Source organism: Lynx rufus, unplaced genomic scaffold (genome assembly GCF_022079265.1).
Source record: "Lynx rufus isolate CCGP_SWC_20201006 ecotype Redwood Valley unplaced genomic scaffold, mLynRuf1.p SCAF_13, whole genome shotgun sequence".
NCBI lineage: Eukaryota > Metazoa > Chordata > Mammalia > Carnivora > Felidae > Lynx > Lynx rufus.
Window position 1 is genome coordinate 20,499,522 of NW_025814827.1, and position 22,312 is coordinate 20,521,833.

At 35.4% G+C, this 22,312-nt stretch overlaps 1 protein-coding gene across 1 annotated transcript in view; it reads right to left on the reverse strand.

Moving 5' to 3' along the window:
* Positions 1-22,312, reverse strand: part of PIGB (phosphatidylinositol glycan anchor biosynthesis class B) — a 40,855-nt gene that overhangs the window by 4,475 nt on the left and 14,068 nt on the right. Inside the window, exons 6-9 of the mRNA XM_047075075.1 lie at positions 14,659-14,799; positions 7,250-7,301; positions 5,920-6,131; positions 5,249-5,313 (exon numbers count right to left, since the gene is read on the reverse strand). Coding sequence (XP_046931031.1) covers positions 5,249-5,313; positions 5,920-6,131; positions 7,250-7,301; positions 14,659-14,799 — 470 coding nt within the window. The remainder of the gene's footprint in view (positions 1-5,248; positions 5,314-5,919; positions 6,132-7,249; positions 7,302-14,658; positions 14,800-22,312) is intronic.

The following is a 22,312-nucleotide window of genomic DNA, read 5'->3' on the forward strand; positions in this document are numbered from 1 at the left end:
AAAGCTATCAAGTCTATCCTGGCAAGGTACTTTAGAAGACAGCTTGCCCTCAGGAATATTCAAATAAAGTATAACTTGGGCATCTGGGAAGTGGTACACTAGTTAACAATTTGTTCATTCACTAAATGTTCCTTAAAGTTTTTCAGAAACTGGCATTAGGGAGACAATGTTATGAGTGACTGATACAAAACTGGAGTACATGGTGGTGAATGTTGTAAAAATGGCATTTGAGGTAGAATGCTGGAAGAAAATGTGCTTTATTTCCAGCTTCTTCAGTAAGGAGAGGAGTCTTAGGTAATGCTTCTATTTCTTTGTGGTGATTTTAGGATGGATTCTTTCAGAGAGAATTCAGTCTCCATATTATTTGTGGAAATAATACATAGAAAATGCTGGGAAGAGAAGGAAAGAACGAACAGTTGAACAGACTTGAATTTGAATACTGAGGGTTTTCAAACTGACATTGAACATTTCCAAGGGGATTTCTGAAACTGGAGTTGTTAAAGGGAGAGTTGGAAATATAGTATAGCTACAGTGCTAGTCTGTGCCACAGGAGAAGCTTAGGATCCATGGTTTTCTTACAGGGAAGTACTATGGTTTCTTCACCATTTTAAAGAGGCAGTTAACAAGATCCTAGTAACTGCTGCCCAGTAAGTTTACATAATTGTATGTACAAATAATATGGAGATGTGGCTCTCATTGAAAGAATCCACCCTAAAATGAACTAGCTTCTGAAAGGAATAATCCTCACAATGTAATGTAAGCATTACCTAACCTGAAATGTGAGACCTCTCTCCCAATTACTGAAGATTCTGGGAGCTTTATATCTGTTCTATAAACCACTTACAGAAATCTGTCAGCCTGTCATGTAATTTCTATGAGAATAAAGATGTGGTAAGAACCCAGTGACTACTTGTCAGGATACAGATTCCTTCACTTCACATACAGTAGTCCTCCCTTCTCTGCGGGGGATACATTCCAGGACCCCCACTGGATGCCTAAAACTGCTGATAGTTGAGAACCCTATACTCTTCCTATACCTACATACCTATGATGATGTTTAACGTACAAATTAGGCATGGTAAGAAGTTAACAATAACTAATACTAAATAATTATAACAGTATGCTATAATAAAAGTTGTATGAACGTGGTCTCAAAATTTATTGTACTGTAGCCATCCTCTTTGTGATGATGTGAGATGATAAAATGCCTATGTGATGAGATGAAGTCTGGTGAATGACACAGGCATTGTGATGTAGCATTAGGCTACTACTGACCTCAGGATGGTCAGAAAGGAGATCATGTACTTCTGAACCACAGTTTACTGCAGGTAACTGATATTGTGGAAAGTGAGCCATGAATAGGGGCAGGCCTACCATAAATTCTAACTCAGTGCTAAATAACATCCCAGAATATTTAATTTTCTTCTGTTACCTATGCCAACAAAGGTACATAAAAAAGGGTATACAGGAAGTTTTTGTAAGAATTTATAAGAAAGTGAAAATTCTCTCTGGGAAATGGGGCTAGATTATTCAGAGGGTGACACCTATAGGGTTTTGTCTTTTTGTACCATGAGTATATTTTTATAATACACACACTGGTTTCTTGGGGTGCCTGGGTGGCGCAGTCGGTTAAGCGTCCGACTTCAGCCAGGTCACGATCTCGCGGTCCGTGAGTTCGAGCCCCGCGTCGAGCTCTGGGCTGATGGCTCAGAGCCTGGAGCCTGTTTCCGATTCTGTGTCTCCCTCTCTCTCTGCCCCTCCCCCGTTCATGCTCTGTCTCTCTCTGTCCCAAAAATAAATAAACGTTGAAAAAAAAAAAAATACACACACTGGTTTCTTATCCAATCACTATCAGACTATTGTTAAACCATTATGTCCTAGTTGACCACTCTCCAGGATAAAATCTAAAAACTTGAATATGCAAAGAAGGCCCTGCATGAGTTGGTTCCTTTTTTACTCAGCCGTATCTTCTAATCATCACATGATTTATCTTGATATACACAATTACTTTTTTTTTTTAATTTTTTTTTTCAAGGTTTATTTATTTTTGGGACAGAGAGAGACAGAGCATGAACGGGGGAGGGGCAGAGAGAGAGGGAGACACAGAATCGGAAACAGGCTCCAGGCTCTGAGCCATCAGCCCAGAGCCCGACGCGGGGCTCGAACTCCCGGACCGCGAGATCGTGACCTGGCTGAAGTCGGACGCTTAACCGACTGCGCCACCCAGGCGCCCCCACAATTACTTTTTAAGTTTTGGATACTTCATGTTACAATCTGTATTAAGCAGTAACTGATGAGTTCCTTCTTCCCAAGGTAAGGTTCATAGTAATGGAGAGGATGAGAAAGTAAGGGGCTGTATATTCCTGATCCCATCAAACACATCCTGGTTTTGGCAAGTTGTAATAGAAAACCCAATCTAAAAGCCCAAAAAAAGATCTCCACCAGGTTCTACCAACCAGAGGTGTTTCTCTGTGTTGAACTTTTCATTTTGAAATACTCTAGGAAAGCTGTTAGGTTAACTTAAATTCAGTGTTTACATGAGAAAAAGGGTGGTTTAATTCTGTAATGTAACATACAGGAGAATGGGCCTGGGGAAGAGAGGCTTTATTTTTATTTGAAAGGAGACTTAAGAATAAGAGTAATAAGAATATTGGGCACAGAGGGTGGTATCAGGAAGAATTTTGTTTTCCTACTTTGCTGAGGAAATAAAGCTATTTTCATCTTCATAGCGAGAAGTCCTAAATAATGCCAAAAAACAAAGATGTTTAAAGGCATTATGAGCATTTTATTTAAAGAGATGAATATCAAACCACCTAAAAGAGTTTAAGTGATTCTGAGAAGGGGAACTGGGAGGGTGGGAAGGGAACCACTGTTTTTTAAAACAAACTTAGGGAATGGCTTTTGAAACAACAGGCATGTGCAATTTTGACAAAAATAGTATATGGAGAAACAAAGTGGCCTAATCAGAGACCAGCAAGTTTGCATTGGCCACTTTGGTAGAAACAAATTAAGCAGATATCCAATGTAGAATTAGTAGCAGGTGTTAGGAACCTCATCAGCACAAATGACAGAGGTTCAACTAAAAATTTCAATGTTACTAGACCAATGGCACCTGTCTTACAGATGAGGAAACTGACGCACAAGGTTAGATCACTAAGGATAAGAGCCAAATATAGAAGATATGTTTTCCAGAGTTAGGTCCTATTTTGAACAATACTCAGGGAAATTCAAATTAGGCAAGAGAAATTATTGGAGATTGAAAAAATGGCTGGAGTTTTTCCTCTTCATGTGTCCAGTCCCTACCTGAGCCTGAAGTTTATCTCTCCTCTCGAATCTGGCCTGGCTTTGCGACTTGCTTTGACCAAAAGAATGTGGTGGAATGGACAGTGTACCAACTACAGACATAATAAGTGAAGTTTTAAGCCACTAAAAGGTGGCTGTTACATAGCAATTGATGATAGAGTTGTGTCTATATAAAAATCAGGTTAAAAGAGGTCACAAGAGAACAAAAACTGAGATTTGAGATATAATAAAACTCAAAATTTCATGACACAGACTGGACCATTTAAAACAAAGAGAACTACTGCCTGCTACTGTTCCTCAACATCCAAAGATTAATGTCTGTTGGTTCACTACAGACTCTTAGTGGGAATACAAGTCTCCTAGGAATTAGAATCTTTAGGTCTAATTCAAGGACTGTAGATACATGTGTCCACAGGAAAAGATCACATTCTCTGAGAAGATGAGGGGTTTTGCTAGTTCCTGGTCCTTTAGGGATCCTTCTGAGTGGACACAGGATGGCACAAAGGCTGATTATCGTTCATTAGAAGGGGATCTCTTCAGCCCTCATCAGCATTTTATCTCAATCTCTGGGACTGGAAATGTCACCAGGAACCTGCCATTTAAACAGTTCATTGTTTTGGACTGGGAATGAGGATTCACACAACTCAGTCTTTCTCTAAAACATTCTCTAAAGACAGAAGGCACAGAAGTGGAATGCTGGAAAAACTCAAATTATACAAATGGAATGAAACCAAATTCCTAAATTAACCAAACAACAACACCACACACAAATATTTGTCCTCCAGTATGGCAATATGCCTGGGCAAAAACCAAACAATTTATAACTTTAACTCCAATTCACATCATTGTAAAGCAAAAATTTAAATCTGAATAGTGGTTCATAAACAGATTTGCTCTGGTGAATGGCCCCAGTATTCTTAAGACTTGCCAAATAGCTGTTCTGTTTGATGCCTATATTTTTGTGCCTGCATTTTTATATGACGTAAGACTATAGAGACACAAATGACCTTTGGTTTCAGTACTTCAGATGTATCAAATATTTAGATTGTGTGTGTGTGTGTGTGTGTGTGTGTGTGTGTCTATCAACTGAAGACAGTACATCTGAGATCTGTAGATGATGTATACTTGGTCAAAGGTGGGTGCTTAACCTTGGGTGTTTTGCTGTTTTTTGGTTTTGTTTTGTTTTGTTTTGTTTTGTTTTTTAAGTAAAAAGTTTGATGCCATTGACTACCTAGTTTTTCCCAGCCTCCAGTCTCAGTTGATTACTTCTTCCCTCCCTAGTTCAGTGATTTTTTTTTTTTTAGTGATTATTTGAAAGAAGCCAACAGTCATTTATTCTGAATTAAACTTGCAGTTAGTAGTTTCAATTTCAGTTTTTCCAAACCAACCAATGTAAAAATTCACATTTTCCAGAGTTGAGGAATAGAAGACTTTGTACAAGTCATATGTAAAAAAAAAAAATTACTGCAAAGACCTAGTGGAAAAATGGAGAAAAGGTCAAAAATAAAATCAGAGGTATGCATCACTTTAAAAATTGCATAGGCATTAGAGTGAGTCTTAAAGGGGTAGAGGTGTATAAAGAAACATTAAAAAGTAGTTTCAACAGCTATAAATATATTTTTCATTTATGGAATGAAGAATTTCATAGTCTAATCATAAACTTAAAATGCTAAATAGACCTATTCCATTACTTTATAGGGAAAGATTTCTAACAGCCAGAAATATTACCACCCAAAGGCTTTGGATATTAAATCCTGTTTTTATTTCACATTACAGGACACAGGAAAAAGTAGGCTGCAAAAGGAATACTGCAGTAATATAATTTGTAATTAGGAATTTCTCATTTAGCTTAGTTAAAAACTATTTTCGTGTTTTATGGAAAATTTATTGTCTTAACTATTTCTATATAAATACAACTTTTTCTATATTAAATAAAAATACTTACCACAGAACACCATGCAAAATGGTAAAACTGGATAGATAAACCTGAATTCTTTGTGGCTCAACATGCTATAATAAAAACAGATATTAAGAGAAAATAGTGTTTTCTCATATTACATGACAGTTTGAGAAATAAATATATTTAAAATGAAATATAGTTAACATCTGTTTCTAAATACTGAGACTGAATTTCATGCTTCAGGAAGCAGTCTCTTTTTTAGTTATGAGATGATGTGTTAAAAGTAATCCTAACATTTGATGTCAATGTGAAATTCTAAAGTACAATTACATTCTAAAAAAGATTTCTATTACCAATCCAACTAAGTCCTATTACTCAAATTTGGAATAAAGATATATACATTTTCATTGAAAAATATAATTTCTCTGGTCCTTCAGTACTTAAAATTTTGGTAGTTTCAGTTTTTAGAAGCAAATAAAATGTTTTCAACTTCTTAAAAATTGATTGTAATCCTTGACAAGTGAACTAAAGATATCAGAAGTATTCATTCTGAGCATCAGCATAATTATTATCTTTTCTGTCTGCTAAATAATATCACTAACGAATCATATGAGTTAATACATCTCCAGAAGACAAACAGTTTACTTTTTGAAGAATTTAGTTAATTTCTTGGTAGCATTAAAAAAGTCTAATTATTTGCACAAATAGAATCTTACCTGTAAACTAGCAGTGTCCACAGTATAGTTACCAAAAGTATTCGGTACCTCTTTGGGGCCAGAAAGCAGCCATGAATAAAGAATGGTAAGTGAGTACCCAAAACAGCTGGAAATCCTTGACTGAAGTACCAATGCCATGGATGAGAACCATAAAACGTTCCCAAATTCTGTAGCACGTTAAATTTCAAAAAATTATATTGAACCAGGGTCCACTGGGATAGTTGATGGAAAAAGAAATAGGATTGTATTAGTGCCAGGTATGAATCTTTGGCATTAGAGAATTTGGCAGAATCTTGACATTAAATCAGGAATGAAGTTAAAAAAAAAAAGATGATAGTTTATATTAATAATTTTGACTAATGACCACATGAAATCATTCTTTATTCATTTTTTTAAATTCCAAGTTTTAATGTGTTCTTTTGATTTATAAGCTAGTTTCTGCAGTTTAAGAAAGCATGATTAAATGTTGATGTGTATTTTGATAAGTTTTTCATGCAATAATAAAGATCTTCAAAAATAGTTTTTATATGAGTATGTGTGTTACTGATATTCAAAACTTTAGTACCTTATGATATCACACATTATTAAGATAAAGCTTTGAAAACATTACCATTTGAATTAAAGCACAAAGAAGATAGTAACATCAACAACAGCAGTTAACAGTAAGTGGTCATTTCTCCCAGGCACTGTTGTAAGTAAGTAAGCCTTTACATGCAGTATCTCATTTAACTCTTCAGCCTTATGAGACAGATACCACAGTTATTTCCAGATAGGGAAGGTACATAATATGGCAAGAAAGGTACATAACTTATCCAAGGTCACATAGGTAATAATGAGGGCACTAGCTTTCAAACTGTGACCGTTTGATTCCAGAGCCCCCTAAGTGACTTAAAATCAGGGAACTTAAAACAACCAAAGGCCATTACCAACAGTCATGACATTAAAATGTCAAACAAAATGCTTGAAGAATAGAGAGTATTTGGATTAATTTGGAATTCTGAATGATTAACTTGGGGTCAATTAAAATCATTTAAAAAGTTAACCTTTATTGTTAACAAACCTGACTTAATTGTACAAACTTGACAAAAATGTCATAAAATCGACTCCTTTTAACTTCAACTAGGAATACAAAATTATGTTTTATAGAAAGCACAGCAAATTGAATGAAAGGTATATGCCAATAGCTTTTTTTTAATGTATCCCATAAAATTTTAAAAAAGTGATTTGCCTGTGTTCCCAAATATTCACAGATTAAGAAGTCAGGTTGAGTTTTTAGTGTAATAAATGGTTAAATTAAAAATAGCTGTTAGTTTAATATGTTTTTACTTACTTGACCAAAAAAAACCCGATCAATTATCAGAGACAAACTTAAAGTGATAAATCTGAAAAACAAAACAGAAGAGTGATTAATATTCTGAACCTACTGAAAATCCAATGTTGGCATATGGCTTCGCAAATGCTTGGCATCAAAAGTCACTTTAAAAATGCTTTACAATTTTGCCAACTGAATGTGGATTTACACATGTTGAAAGATCTTCCACTGACAGTGGCTGTATTTAAGGAAAGTTTCTAAATTAATAAACACTGTATTATCTATTGCTGTACAAAATTACCCCACAACCTGGCAACTTAAAACTATGAACATTTATTATCTTACAGTATTGTGGGTCAAGAATCCAAGTGGAGCTTAGCTGGTGTCTCTGAGTCAGAGTCTTTCATGAACTGTCAAAATGTTGGCTGGGGCTACAGTTTCATCTGAAAGCTTCACTGGTCCTGGTGGGGAAATTTGCTTCCACACTCTCTCACATGGCTGTCAAGATCAGGGATCAGTCTCCCACATGTGACCTTTTTCTTAAGACTACCTCCTGATATGGAGATCGGCACCTCAGGGTGAGCCAGCCAAGACAGAGTAAGGTGGGCACCAACCTGGATGCCACAGTCCTTTTATAACCCAATGTTGGAAGTGTCATCCCTTCTGCCACATTTCTACTTGTCAGAATGGAGTCAAAATGTCCAGCACATGCTCAAAGGAAGGGAATTACACAACTACATGAATATCAAGGGCATGGGATCAATGGGGGCCATCTCAGAGGCTGCCTACCATAAACATATACGCAGAAAAGTACACTATGAATATAAGCTTTCATGAATCATCACTATATTAACACAGCTGTGTAACTGTCATATAGATTACAGGATATGGAGCATTAGAAGCACTTCAAAAGGCTTCTTCATCTTTCCAACCAATCTCCACTCTCTTCCCAAGGGTAACCACTATCCTGACTTCTGATAGTGTAGATGTTTTGCCTTTTATTGAGTTTTCAAAAATGAAATCACACTATATGTACTATGTCCAGTTTCCTTCGATCATTATGTTTATGAGATTAAGCCACAGTTTTTTGTATATTTCAGTAGCTCATTCATTTACAATACTATATAGTATTCCACTGAATACGAATAACATACCATATTCTGAATATTCAGAATAACATATTCTGTTGATGAACACTATGCTTCCCTTTTTAACTATTATGAACAGTGCTATGAATGTTCTTTTATGCAACTTTTGTTTCCCATATACATTTCTGCTGAGTATATACTTAGGATTGAAATTACTGGACCCTAGGGTTTAGGTGCAATCAGCCTTAATAAATTCTTACAGTTTTCCAAAGTGGTTGTATCAATTTATATTCCCACAGGAATATGTAAGGGCTCTGTATCTTTTTAGGCCATTTGGGTAGATGTACACTAGCATGTCATGATGGTTTTAATTTACATTTCTTTGATGACTAATGAGGTGAGTATCTTTATACTTCTTGGCCACTTAAATTTTATCTTTTGAAGTTCAGGTCTTTTAATCAATTTTCTATTGCTACCTTGCAGATTTTTACAAGTTCTGTATATAATTGATTGGAATTTTTTTCTTGGTGATGTTTTTTGTATTGCATATATCTTCTGGTCTGTGGCTTGCTTTTTCACTCTCAGTGGTGAATCTGATGAACAAAAGTCTTAAATATTAATGTATTCAAATGTATTTATCTTCTCCTTTATAGTTAATACTTAACTATATTCTATTTAGGAAATCTTTGCCTGCCTCAAGTTCATGGAGATATTCTATCATATCCTGAAGAAGTGCCACTCTCTTACCTTTACGTTAAGATCTATAATTCTTTTGGATATTTATTCATTCATTTATTTGCTTATGGGAAGAGGAGTTAAAGTTAATTTTTTTCCCAAATGGATATCCAGCTAATTATATATTTATTGAAAAAAATTATCCTTTCTCTACTGCCTTATCACTGTTGTTATAAATGAGCAACTATATGTCTGGGCCTGTTGCTGGACTATTGTGTTCCACCAGTCTATTTGTTTTACCTTGCAATAATTCTAAGTTATTTTAATTACTATAACTTTGTAATAAGTCTTAATATCTATTAGTGTAAGTCTTCCAACTTTTTTTTCTATGATTCTTTTAGCTAATATTGGTATTTTGCATTCCACTGAAAAATTTAAAATCAGCTTTATCGATTCATACACATACACACCCCATACTGGGCTTTAGTTGGAATTGCACTTAATATATAGATCACAATTTGGAGAGAACTGATATCTTTAAAATATTGAGTCTTCTGTCCATGAAGATAGCATATATACTCTTCCATTTATTTAAGTCTTCATTAGTTTCTCCCCAAGTTTTATAACTTCCTGTGTAGAGTTCTTGTACACCTTTCATTATTTTATTCATAGAAATCTGATGTTTTTTGATGCCACTGTAAATTATAGTTTTCCTTTTTTTATTTTGACATAATTCTGAGTGAGAAAAGTTGCAAGAATAGTATAAAGAATTCCCATATATACTTCACCTAGATTCCCCAAAAGTTAACATTTTACATATTTGCTTTATCTTTTTCTTTCCTCTCTTTAAATATGCATTTTTTCCTGAACTGTTTAATAAGTTGCAGACATCATTCGCCTTCATCTCTATACTTTTAGTGGTATTTCCTAAAAATAAGAAAATTCTCTTACATAAACCACAAATAATGAGAACCAGGAAATTAATATTAAATTTTTATGGCTATCTAATTTACACTTTGTTCAGGTTCTGCCAATTGGCCCAATAGTGTCCTTTATACAAAGAAAAAGAAAACCCTGATTATTTTTTGTATTCACTTGTTGTATGTCTGTAGTCTCCTTTAATCTAGAATATTTACTTAATCTTTCCTTATCTTTCATGACTGGCATATTCGAAGAATACAAGTCAGTTTATTTTCTAAAATGTATGTCAATTTGGGTTTGCCTGATGCTTTCTCATGATTAGATTCAGGCTATGCATTATGGCAGTAATACCACAGAAGGGTCAAGGTGTTTTCTCTGCTTCTAATCAGGAGTTTCATGATACTGACCTCTCCAATTACTGGCAATGTTAACTTTGATCACTTCCAAAAAATTTATTTATTTATTTACTTAAGATTTTTTATTTTTAAGTAATCTCTGCACCCAGTGTGGGGCTCAAACCCACAACCCTGTGATCAAGAATTGCATGCTCTACCGATTGAGCCAGCCTTGGGCCCCTTAACTTTGATCACTTGATTAAGGAAGTATCTGTCAAGTTTCTCTACTGTAAAATTATCTTTTGTAATTAATACATATTTTATAGCAAGATACATTGAGACTACCCACTAGTTTTAGTATACAAATGGCAATCAGTATTCATATATTGACCTTGTATCCAGTGAGCATGCTGAATTTATTTACTAATTCTAATTGTTTAGATTCTTTTGGATTTCCTACATACAGTCATGCCATATAGTTTTACTTCTTTTTTTCCAAGTATTTGTTTTTCTTGCCTTACAGCACTAGCTAGTACATATACTGTTAAACAGCAATGGAAATAATGAGCATACATGTATTGTCTCCAGTCTCCGGAAAAAAGGATTTCAGTGCTTCAAGACTTAGTGTGATTTTGCTGTAACATTTTATAGAAATCTTTGTCATGTTAATGAAGACCCCTTCTATTACACATTTTCTAATGGTTCTTCCCTTCTCTCCCATCATGAATAGGCTTTTAATTTTATCATATGGCTTTTCTGTGCCTACTAAGATAGTCAGATGAATTTTTTCCTTTATTCTATTAATGTCATGACTCATACTGATTGATTTTCAAATACTAAGCCTACTTCACATTCTTGGGCTAAAACCAATCTTGGTTATGTATTCATTCTCCTTTTTAATATATCAGTAGATTCAATTTGGTAAGATTTGTTTAGATTTTTGCATTCATAGTCATGAGAGAGATTGATTTATAATTGACTTTTCTTGCAAGGTTCCTTGTCAGATTTGGGGATCAAGGGTATGGGATCTTCATTAAAGGAGTTGGGAATTTTTTTTTCTTCTATTCTGTGGAATATTTTGTGTGGATTAATGTTTTTTCTTCCTTAAATATACAGTAGCATTCACCAGTTAAGCCATCTGAGCCTGGCGTTTCTTTAAGTTCTTAATTGCAAATTCACTTTATTATATATAGTACTATTCATATTTACTATTTTCTCTTTTGCCAGTTTTGGTAAGTTGTATTTTCCTAGGAATTCATCTATTTTATTTAAGTTGTCAGATTTATTAGCAAAAAGTTGTTCATATTATCCTCTTATCTCCTTAATGTCTACATGATCTATAATGATGTCCCATACTATGTTTTTGTCTTGCTAATTGTTGGTGAGACAATGTGGCAGCTGAAAGACAACTGAATTATGTTTGATTTTACAGAATGAATGACAAAATGATGTCCCAAATTCTCAAGGTCATGTAAAAGGCAAAAAGAAGTAGGTCCATACATATTAGAAATTTTCCCAAGACTAAAGCAAGATTTTTCTCCATATTTAGAGATACTATTCTTGTCTGGATATGCAACTGTTTTTTTGTTTGTTTGTTTGCTTGTTTTTTCTTTTTTTCAAAATAAAAAGCCCAAGGTGTAGAGGTTTTTGGTTCTAGTCCCAGTTCTGATCCTGATCAGCCAAAAGAGCTTGCAGGTATCATTTTCTTCCCTGAAACTCCACTGCCTCATCTACAAAGTGGGAGTGTTTAGATTAGATGAATTTTGTGTTGTTTTGTTTTTTTTTTAAAGTGAACTCTACCCCCAATGTGGGGCTTGAACTCATGACCCTAAGATCAAATTTCATGCTCTACCAACAGAGCCTGCCAGGCACGCTACAACTGGTTATTTTGAAAGGATGCATGAGGCGCTTGGGTGGCTCAGTTGGTTTAGTGTCTGACTCTTGATATTGGCTTAGGTCATAATCTCATAGTTTGTGAGTTTGAGCCCCATGTCAGGCTCTGCGATGACAGAGTGGAGCCTGGTTGGGATTCTCTCTCTCTCCCTCTCTCTCAAAATAAATCTTAAAAAAACATTAAAAAAAAATAAAGTGTCCTTAATACATAAAAGGCTGTTGACTAGGGCCAAACTCTATGTACCAATACTTGAGAGTGTAAGACTAATTAGGACTGTGAATCATATTTGTCATGCACTGTACAATTTCAAAGTATTTTCTTTTTTTAAAAAAATTTTTTTTTCAACGTTTATTTATTTTTGGGACAGAGAGAGACAGAGCATGAACGGGCGAGGGGCAGAGAGAGAGGGAGACACAGAATTGGAAACAGGCTCCAGGCTCTGAGCCATCAGCCCAGAGCCTGACGCGGGGCTCGAACTCCCGGACCGCGAGATCGTGACCTGGCTGAAGTCGGACGCTTAACCGACTGCGCCACCCAGGCGCCCCTCAAAGTATTTTCATATACATTATCTCATTTGTTCTTTCCTGTATTTCCCTTCAAAATAAACAAGTATTTGATCTATATGAATAGGCTCCTTCAGGCCTTTACAACTTGAAGCATGCTGATTCCCTAGACCTGGCAAACTCATGTTCATGTTTGATGTTATTTAAAACTTCCCCTACTTTATAAATGTTTCCCTATATAATGTTTCCCCTTCAAGCAGAATTAGGCTTTTTATTATCTTTTTTCCTATAACATTTTTGTTATATAACTACTTAGAACACTTTATATTGCTGGTCAAGAATTATTGTTATATCTCTTTCCCCCCCACCAATTTTGACCTTGGGAGCAGACACTGCATCTTCCTCACTTTTGAATCATCAAATGCTTGATACAAAACATCAATACTTGTTGAATGAATAAACTACACATCGTATTGCTGATGAGAGAAAAAAGGCTTTTCATCTCCCTGTGTAAAAGCCTACATGATCTGAGCCTCTGCTGTCTCTCTGACCTTATTATCATGTTCTTCCAAACTCACTTTCCTTTAGCTCAGTCTCATTGCTGTTCCTCAAAAATGCCAAATACACCCTTATGTCAAGGTCTTTGCACTTGCTGGTCTCTGCCTGTAATATTCTTTCCTTATCTCATTATCTCAATTCCTTTAGGTTTTGGCTCCAATGTCACCTTATCATGGTGGTCTTCCCCATTTACCCTATAAAAAATAACTGCTTCCCTCCTACACTAGCATTCTATGCTTATCTCTTGTTATTTTTCCCTATAGCATGTATTATCAATTGACAAATATATATTACTCATGTTTTTAATGGTCTTCTCCCACTACAATATAAATTTCATAAAGGCAGGGACTTTGTTAAGTTGCTATATCTCTGGCACCTGGGACAGTACCTGGCACATACTAGGATTAAACAAATATTTACTGAATGAATATAATACATTAAAAACAATGTTAATCTGAGAAATGACAGCAGTGGCAACTTGGCTTCCAGATGATTTAGCCCTTTTTGACTCCTACCCAAAAATAGACAGAGTGAATACTAGTATATTAAAAAAATTACTGTTATAAGAGTCAGAATGCATGCAGCCCTTTCAATAAATAATTGTTTTGGATACTCTACTAGATACTTGGGATACGTATGATCCTAGGAGCTCAAAATTAGAAGAAACGGGTTGTTTTTTGCACAGGGGCCATACTAATCTTCTTTGTATTGTTCCAATTTTAGTATAAACTTTTTTGTTTTTACTGTTTATTTTTGAGAAAGAGAGAGGGAGAGAGAGAGAGAGAGAGAGACAGAGTGCGAGTGGGGGAGGGGCAGACAGAGACAGAGACAGAGAATCCAAAGCAGGCTCCAGGCTCTGAGCTGGCAGCACAGAGCCTGACTGTGAGATCATGCACTGAGCCGAAGTTGGATGCTTAACTGACTGAGCCACCCAGGTGCCCCCCTAACTTTAGTATATATGCTGGTGAACTAAGCACAGAAGACATGGGTTTCAATCCCAGTTCTATCACAGCTACCAACCAATGACTCTAGCTAACTCATTTTAATTTTGTCTGTTTCCTCTACTACAAACTAAAAATACCTACATTGTCTAGATCCAAGAATTGTGATCATGAAATAATATTTAAATACACATTATAAATTATAAAGCCTTACACAAATATAAAAGAATCACGTATTTCTAAAATGTGTTTAAGAAACATTTAGGAAATGAAGTATAAAAAGTTCTAAATTAGAAAAATTGCAAAGAATCCCACTGAAGCAAATTAATTACTATTAACCATAATCATAAATATAAAAATATAAAATATAAATTTGGAAATATTGTTTCCTTAGTCTGACAATTCTCATTGACATTAAAAGATATAATAATTGACTACAAATGTAAAATATTGTTCATAATCTATAATTTATAGGTTATTAAAATTAATAGATGGATTGTAGCCATACTTACCCTATAGGTAAAAACTGATACAGAATAAGATCAAGCTTTTTCTGTTCTTGCCAGAAATGTCTGAAGACCAAAGGTATCCATGGAATGAGAGCTGTGGGACGAATTATGAAGGCAAGTGCCACCAGGGATGAGTACTTGACACTATAAACAAGGAAAATGTGTTATAGGAAACAAGTTTAGAAGTGATCTACAATTTATGCTGTAATATAACATTTAAAAAAATAATAGCATTTTCCTTTTGGTATAAATAGCTGTGTGATCTTGGGTAAGTTACTTATACTTCTGACTCTTAATTTTTCTTATCCATTCAAAGAGGTAATATCTAAGGTTTTTTCCAGCTCTGATATCCCAATTCTAGTCTTTTAAGTTAAGAAGCTATTCATTGTCTTAATGTTGGTCTTGTTTGCTGAAAGGTATACTAATTTTTAGCTATACAACTCTGCCAATTGCTTTCCTGATGGAAAAATGGTCAAGTCTCTCTTAAGGAGATAAAAGAAAGTCACACAAAACCATTCTCTAAGAAAAAGAAAATAAATGCATTTAAGGAAACATTAGGATTATTTAGGCAATGATGAGCTTCTGAGTACATATGATTTTCTTTTGAAAGTAAGCTGCTAATTTTATCCAAACGAAAAATATGTATGTATAATTGATTAAAAAAAACCAAACCCTACTATACAAACTTTAAGAGCATGGATAGAAATGTGGATTTTTATTATTAGGACTTCTCTCAATAACTGGCTAAAGGAGACTAATAATTTAATCATGAGGACTACAGACAGTAGATTATTACATGGAAATAGACTTAGCCCTGCTTAAAATTTAAAGCAGGGAAAACAAAACAACTTTATGGTACCATTATATATCTATTAACTAATAAGTAGCTATAGAGAAATTTCTGATGTTGGTGAGGATATAAGAGCAGGGATTTCAAATTCAAGTGCCTACAGAGACCACATAAATAATAAAAATGAGTGATGCAGACCATGGGGAGGCTCTGATACACGAAGGAATCCTTGCCCAAAATGTTGCTGGGCCTCTCATTTTTTCAAAAGAAACCAGAAATCCAGATTTCATGTAAGATCTCCCAATTTTAAAATGTTTCCAAGTAGTTTCTTCAAAAAACAAAACAAAAGCCACTGTGCAGGTGAAATAAAATATATTCATAGGTTGGTTTGTTTTGCATACATCCTAATGCAACCTCTGCTGTAGTGAAACTACTAACAGCATCCCCGGATGGATGTACACTTGTAGTCCTAACCTCACTCCAAACTTTCACACTTGTATGTCTTACTTTTTTTCTGAGTATTTCTACACAGATCTATACTGGCATTCAAAATCAAAGTGTCTGAAATAAGCTCCAAACCTTCTCTGAAAACTGTTCAGTGTCTAATATTTAATAGTATCAGTTTCTCAGTCTTAAAATTTTAGATTCCCTTAAATAGCAGCATCTCATCCCACACATCCACTTTGTTTCCTTCCCCATTCCCATCATTTTACATCAAGTTCTGTCACTTGTCAGGAATATTTTCATAGTTCTTGTTTTCTTTCTTTCTTCCTTCCTTCCTTCCTTCCTTCCTTCCTTCCTTCCTTCCTTCCTTCCTTCTTCCCTCTCCCTCCCTCCTTCCTTTCCTCCTCTCCTCCCCCCTCCTCCCCTTCGTCAAGCTTTCCTTCCTTTCCCTTCCTTCCTTCCTTCCTTCCTTCCTTCCTTCCTTCGTATTGCCCTCAAATATCCCTTTACTTAATTAACATCATTGTCATCAGCAACACTTACTGAGCACTTACTTTGTAAGAGACCCTGTGCTATATGTTTTATATAGATTCTCACTGAATTCTAATGAGAGACGTTTTATTATCATTTTACCGAAATCAATGCTTAGGTATTCTCACACCATCATTAAATCTTTCATTTATAATAATTGCATTTTATTTTATTAAAAAAAATTTTAAAGTTAATTTATTTTGAGAGGGAGAGAGAGAGAGAATCCCAAGCAGGCTCTGCACTGTCAATGAGGAGCCTGATGCGGGGCTCGAACTCCCCAACTGTGAGATCATGACCTGAGCCGAAGTCGGACAATTAACCGACCGAGCCACCCAGGCGCCCCTGTAATAACTGCATTTTTAAAGAAGTTTGCAAAATGTCATATATTCTAAGGCCAGGAATAGTACCTGTCATGCTTATCCAGGGAAGAATGCTTATGCAGTAGTCGTCTGTGCTACGTGACCTTCCCTGCTTGACTGAATCAGGGGAGGGCATCTGAACCCAGGCAATCTAAGACAGGCTAGTGTGAAACTATGTCCAAATAGGGATAATGCATTTAACAGACCTAATCAGATTTTCTCAAACTGAATGTGTATAGAGAATGTTGGACAGTTGGTAGTGAGGACAGAAATGGAGACTAGCTATAAGCTTAAAATTAGACAACCAAAACAGATTCACAGACGAGGCTATAAAGACACAACAGAACAGACTTTTCCTCAAAACTGCCTTGGATTCTATAAAATTCATTCATTTCATTTATGTGGCTGAGATATTCTATAATTTTCTTCTGCGCCTGGCTACAAGGTGCCTCTTTTCCTTATTTTTATTTATTTTTATTTTTAATTTCTTTTAATGTTTATTTTTGAGACAGGGAGAGACAGCATGAACAGGGGAGGGTCAGAGAGAGAGGGAGACACAGAATCTGAAACAGGCTCCAGGCTCTGAGCTGTCAGCACAGAGCCTGACGTGGGGCTCGAACTCGCGGACTACGAGATCATGACCTGAGCCGAAGTCAGATGCTCAACCGACTGAGCCACCCAGGCGCCCCTTCCTTATTTTTATTTTTAACCTTACAGTAAAGCTCTCATCATATAGGTATGCTTAACTGAATGCCTATTCTTGCAATCAGGAGTCTAATGCAGAAACGATTTTATTTGATTTGATTCTCCCAACAACCTTTTTATATAGGAAGAATGGATACTACTTTTTTAATTAGATGAAATTCTGGCTTTCCCCCTTTCACTATATCCTAAATACTGGTACTGCAAGAGAATTCTTTCTAAATCATATTTGGTTATGTCATGCTTTTCAAAAGTCTTCAATATTCAATAGTTTCTTACAACCTACAGAATAAAGTCTAAATTCTGCAGAAGGGCAGAGTCCCATTTCTGACTCATCCCTTATTCTTCTCTTCTCACTACAGAAGTGAGAACACTAGAGTGTGTGGCAGAATGGACAACCTGCCCACGATAAGATAAAACCCTTTTACAGCCTGTGTTTTTGCTCATGTTGTTCCCTTTGCTTGGCATTTGCTTCCCCTGTTATATAAGCCCAAATCAGGCCCATATATATTTTTTAATTTACTTTTTAAAATTGAAGTATAGTTGATACACAGTATTATTAGTTTCAAGTGTACAATATAGTGATCTGACATGTACATTATAAAATGCTTACCACAATAAATATAGTTATCATCTGTTACTATACAAAGTTATTACATTACTGACTATATTCCCAATGCTATAGTTTATATCTTCCTGACTTATTTACTTTATAAATGGAACTTTGTACCTCATAATCCCGTTCACATGTTTTTCCCATCCAATCACCCCTCCTCCCATCTGGCAACCATCAGTTTGTTCCCTGTATTTGTGAGTCTGTTTGTTAAGTTTGTTCATTTGTTTTGTTTTTTAGATTCCACTTTAAGTGAAATAATATGGTAATTATCTTTGTCTGTCTGACTTACCTCACTAATATCCTCTAGGTCCATCCATGTTGTTGTAAATGGCAAGATTTCATTCTTTTTTATGGCTAAGTAATATTCCACTGTGTGTGTGTGTGTGTGTGTGTGTGTGTGTGTGTGTACACGCACGTGCCAAACCTTCTTTATCCATTAATCTATCGATGGATACTTAGGTCGCCTCTGTATATTGCCTATTGTAAATAATGCTGCAGTAAACATAGAAGTGTGTATTAATGTTTTCATTTTCTTTGGATAAATACCAGATGTGGAATTGCTGGACTATATGTATGGTATTTCTATTTTTAATTTTTGGAGGAACTTCCATACTGTTTTCCATAGTGGCTGCAACAATTTACATTCCTGCCAACAGTGCATAAGGGATCCCTTTTCTCCAATCCAAGCCAGCACTTATTTTTTTGTCTATTTGATATAGCCATTCTGAGAAGTGTGAGGTGATATCTCATTGTAGTTTTGATTTGCATTTCTCTGATGGTTAGTTATGTTTAGCATATTTTCATGTTTGTTGGCCATCTATAGGTCTTCTTTGGAAAAGTGTCTATTTAGGTCTTCTGCCCATTTTTTTCATGTGATTTTTAATTGTAGTATTCTTTTTGTATTTTGGATATTAACCCCTGACCAGATATATCATTTGAAAATATCTTCTCCCATTCAGTAGGTTGCCTCTACATTTTGTTGGTTTCCTTTGATGTGCAAAAAGCTTTTTATTTCCAGGTAGTCCCAATAGCTTATTTTTGCTTTTGTTGCTCTTGCCTGGGGAGACAGATCTAAAAATATATTGCTAAAACTGACATCCAAGAGTTTACGACCTGTTTTCTTTTGGGAGTTTTATGGTTAAAGGTCTTACATTTAGGTCTTTAATCTGTTTTATTTTTTTGTATATGGTTTGAAAAAAATGGTTGAGTTTCAGTCTTTTCCATGTAACCATCCAGTTTTCCCAACACTACTTTTTGAAGAGACTGTCTTTTACCCATTGTATATTCCTGCCTAGCTTTGTCAAATTAATTGACCACAGAAGTGAGGGTTTATTTCTGGGCTCTCTATTCTTTCTCTTTCTTTTCTTTTCTTTTTTCTTTTCTTTTCTCTTTTCTTTTTTCTTTTTCTTTCTTTCTTTCTTTCTTTCTTTCTTTCTTTCTCTTTCTTTCTTTCTTTCTTTCAGAGAGAGCATGAGCACACAAAATGGGGGAGGGGCAAAGGGAGAGGGAGAGAGAGAATCTCAAGCAGGCTCCATGCCCAGTGCAGAGCCTGATGCAGGGCTCAATTTCATGACAGTGAGATCATGACCTGAGATGAAATCAAGTCAGATGCTTAATCTAAGTGAGCCACCTAGGCACTGGGCTCTCTGTTCTGATCCATTAATCTATGTTTTTATTTTGGTGCCAGTACCATACTTTTTTGATTACTGTAACTTTGTAGTATAGTTTGAAATCTGGGAGTGTGATACTTACTGCTTTGTTCTTTCTCAAGATTGCTTTGGCTACTCAGGGCTTTTTGGTGGTTCCATACAAATTTTAGGGTTAATTTCTGAGAAAAATGCTATTGGCACATTGATGAGATAGCTTTGGGTAATATGGACATTTTAACAATATTAATTTTCCAATTCATGAACAAGGTATATCTTTCCATTTACTTGTGTCATCTTCAGTTTCTTTCATGAATGTCTTATAGTTTTAAGAGTACAGGTCTTTCACTTCCTTGGTTAAATTTATTCCTAGGTATTTTTAAATTTTTTTTTCAACGTTTATTTATTTTTGGGACAGAGAGAGACAGAGCATGAACGGGGGAGGGGCAGAGAGAGAGGGAGACACAGAATCGGAAACAGGCTCCAGGCTCCGAGCCATCAGCCCAGAGCCTGACGCGGGGCTCGAACTCACGGACCACGAGATCGTGACCTGGCTGAAGTCGGACGCTTAACCGACTGCGCCACCCAGGCGCCCCAATTCCTAGGTATTTTTAAAATGCATTTATAAATGGAATGGTTGTCTTAATTTCTCTTTCTGCTAGTTTGTTTGTATAGAAACACAACAGATTTCTATATATTAATTCTGTATCCTATAACTTTACTGAATTCATTTATTAGTCCTAATAGTTTGTGTGTGTGTGTGTGTGTGTGTGTGTGTGTGTGTGTAGACTTTATGGTTTTTGATATGTAGTATATTAACTGCAGTAGTGAGTTTTACCTCTTCCATACCAATTTCTTTTTCTTGTCTGATTGCTGTGGCTAGGACCTCCAGTACTATGTGGAATAACAGTGGTGAGAGTGGACAGGCTTGTCTTGTTCCTGATCTTAGATGAAAAGCTGAAAGCTTTTAGCTGTGGGTTTGTCACATAAGGCTTTTATTAGGTTAAGGTATGTTCCTTCTGTATCCACTTTGTTGTGAGTTTTTATCCTAAATGGATGTTGAATTTTGTCAAATGCTTTTCTTAATTTTTTTTAAAGTTTATTTATCTTGAGAGAGAGACAGTGTGAACGGAGGAGAGGCAGAGAGAGAGGGGGGGAGAGAGAGGGAGTCCCAAGCAGGCTCTGTGCTGCCAGCATAGAGTCTGATGCAGGGCTCAAACCCATGAAACCGTGGGATCATTACCTGAGCTGAAACTAAGAGACAGATGCTTAACTGACTAAGCCACTAGATGCCCCTTGTCAAATGCTTTTTAACCTTCATTTTGTTAATGTGGTATATATATCATGTTGATTTGCTTATATTGATCCTTGCAACTCTGGTATAAATTCCACTTGACTGTGGTAAATGATAACTTTTAATGTATTGTTGAATTCAGTTTGCTAATATTTTGTTGAGGATTTTTGCATGTATATTCATTAGGAATATTGGCTCATAATATTCTTCGTCTCCTTCTCTTTTTTTAGTGTCTTTGTCTAATTTTGTTATCAGGGTAATGCTGGCCTCACAATGAATGAACTTAGAAGTGTTCTTTTGTCTTCAATTTTTGGGAACAGTTTGAGGATAAGTACTAACTTTTCTGTAAAAGTTTTATAGAATTTGTTTGTAAAGCCATCTGATCCTGGAGTTTTAGTGGTTAGGAGTTTTTTGATTGCTGATTCAATTTCATTAATAGAAATCAGTCTGTTCAGATTTTCTATTTCTTTCTAATTGTCTTGAAAGAGTACATGTTTCCAAATTTATCCATTTCTTCTAGGTTGTCAAATTTGTTGGCATATAATTTTTTGTAGTACTTTTATAATCCTTTATATTTCTATGGTGTTGACTGTAACTTCTGTCTCATTTCTGATTTAAGTCCTTTTTTTCCTTGATGAGTCTGGCTAAAGGTTTATCAACATTATTTATCTTATCTTTTTATTTTTTATTTATTTTTTTATAATTGTTTTACGTTTATTTGTTTTAGAAAGAGAGGGGTAGCATGCACACATGGCAGGGGCAGAGAGAAAGGAGAGAGAGAATTCCAAGCAGGTTCCACACTGTCAGCGTGGAGTCTGATGTGGGGCTCGAACTCACGAACTATGAGATATGACCTGAGCTGAAATCAAGAGTCAGATGCTTAACCAACTGAGCCACCCAGGCACCCCCTTTTAAACAATCAGTTGTTAGTTTCACAGATATTTTCTTTTTTTTTATTTCCATTGTGATTTATTGTTTTCTTCTACTAACCTTGGGTTTTCTTTGTTTTTTCTACTTCATTTAGGTACAAGGTTAGATTGTTTGAGATTTTTCTTAATTCTTGAAGTAGGCCTGTTTTGCTATAAACTTCCTTCCTAGAACTGCTTCTGTTGCATTCTAAGGATTTTGCAATGTTGTTTCCATTTTTATTTGTCTCAGTATTTTTTGATTCCCTCTTTGATTTCTTTGTTGACTTATTGCTTGTTTAGTAGCATGTTTTTGACCTTCACTTTTTTTTCCCCCATTTTTTAAAAAACTGTAATTGATTTCTAGTGT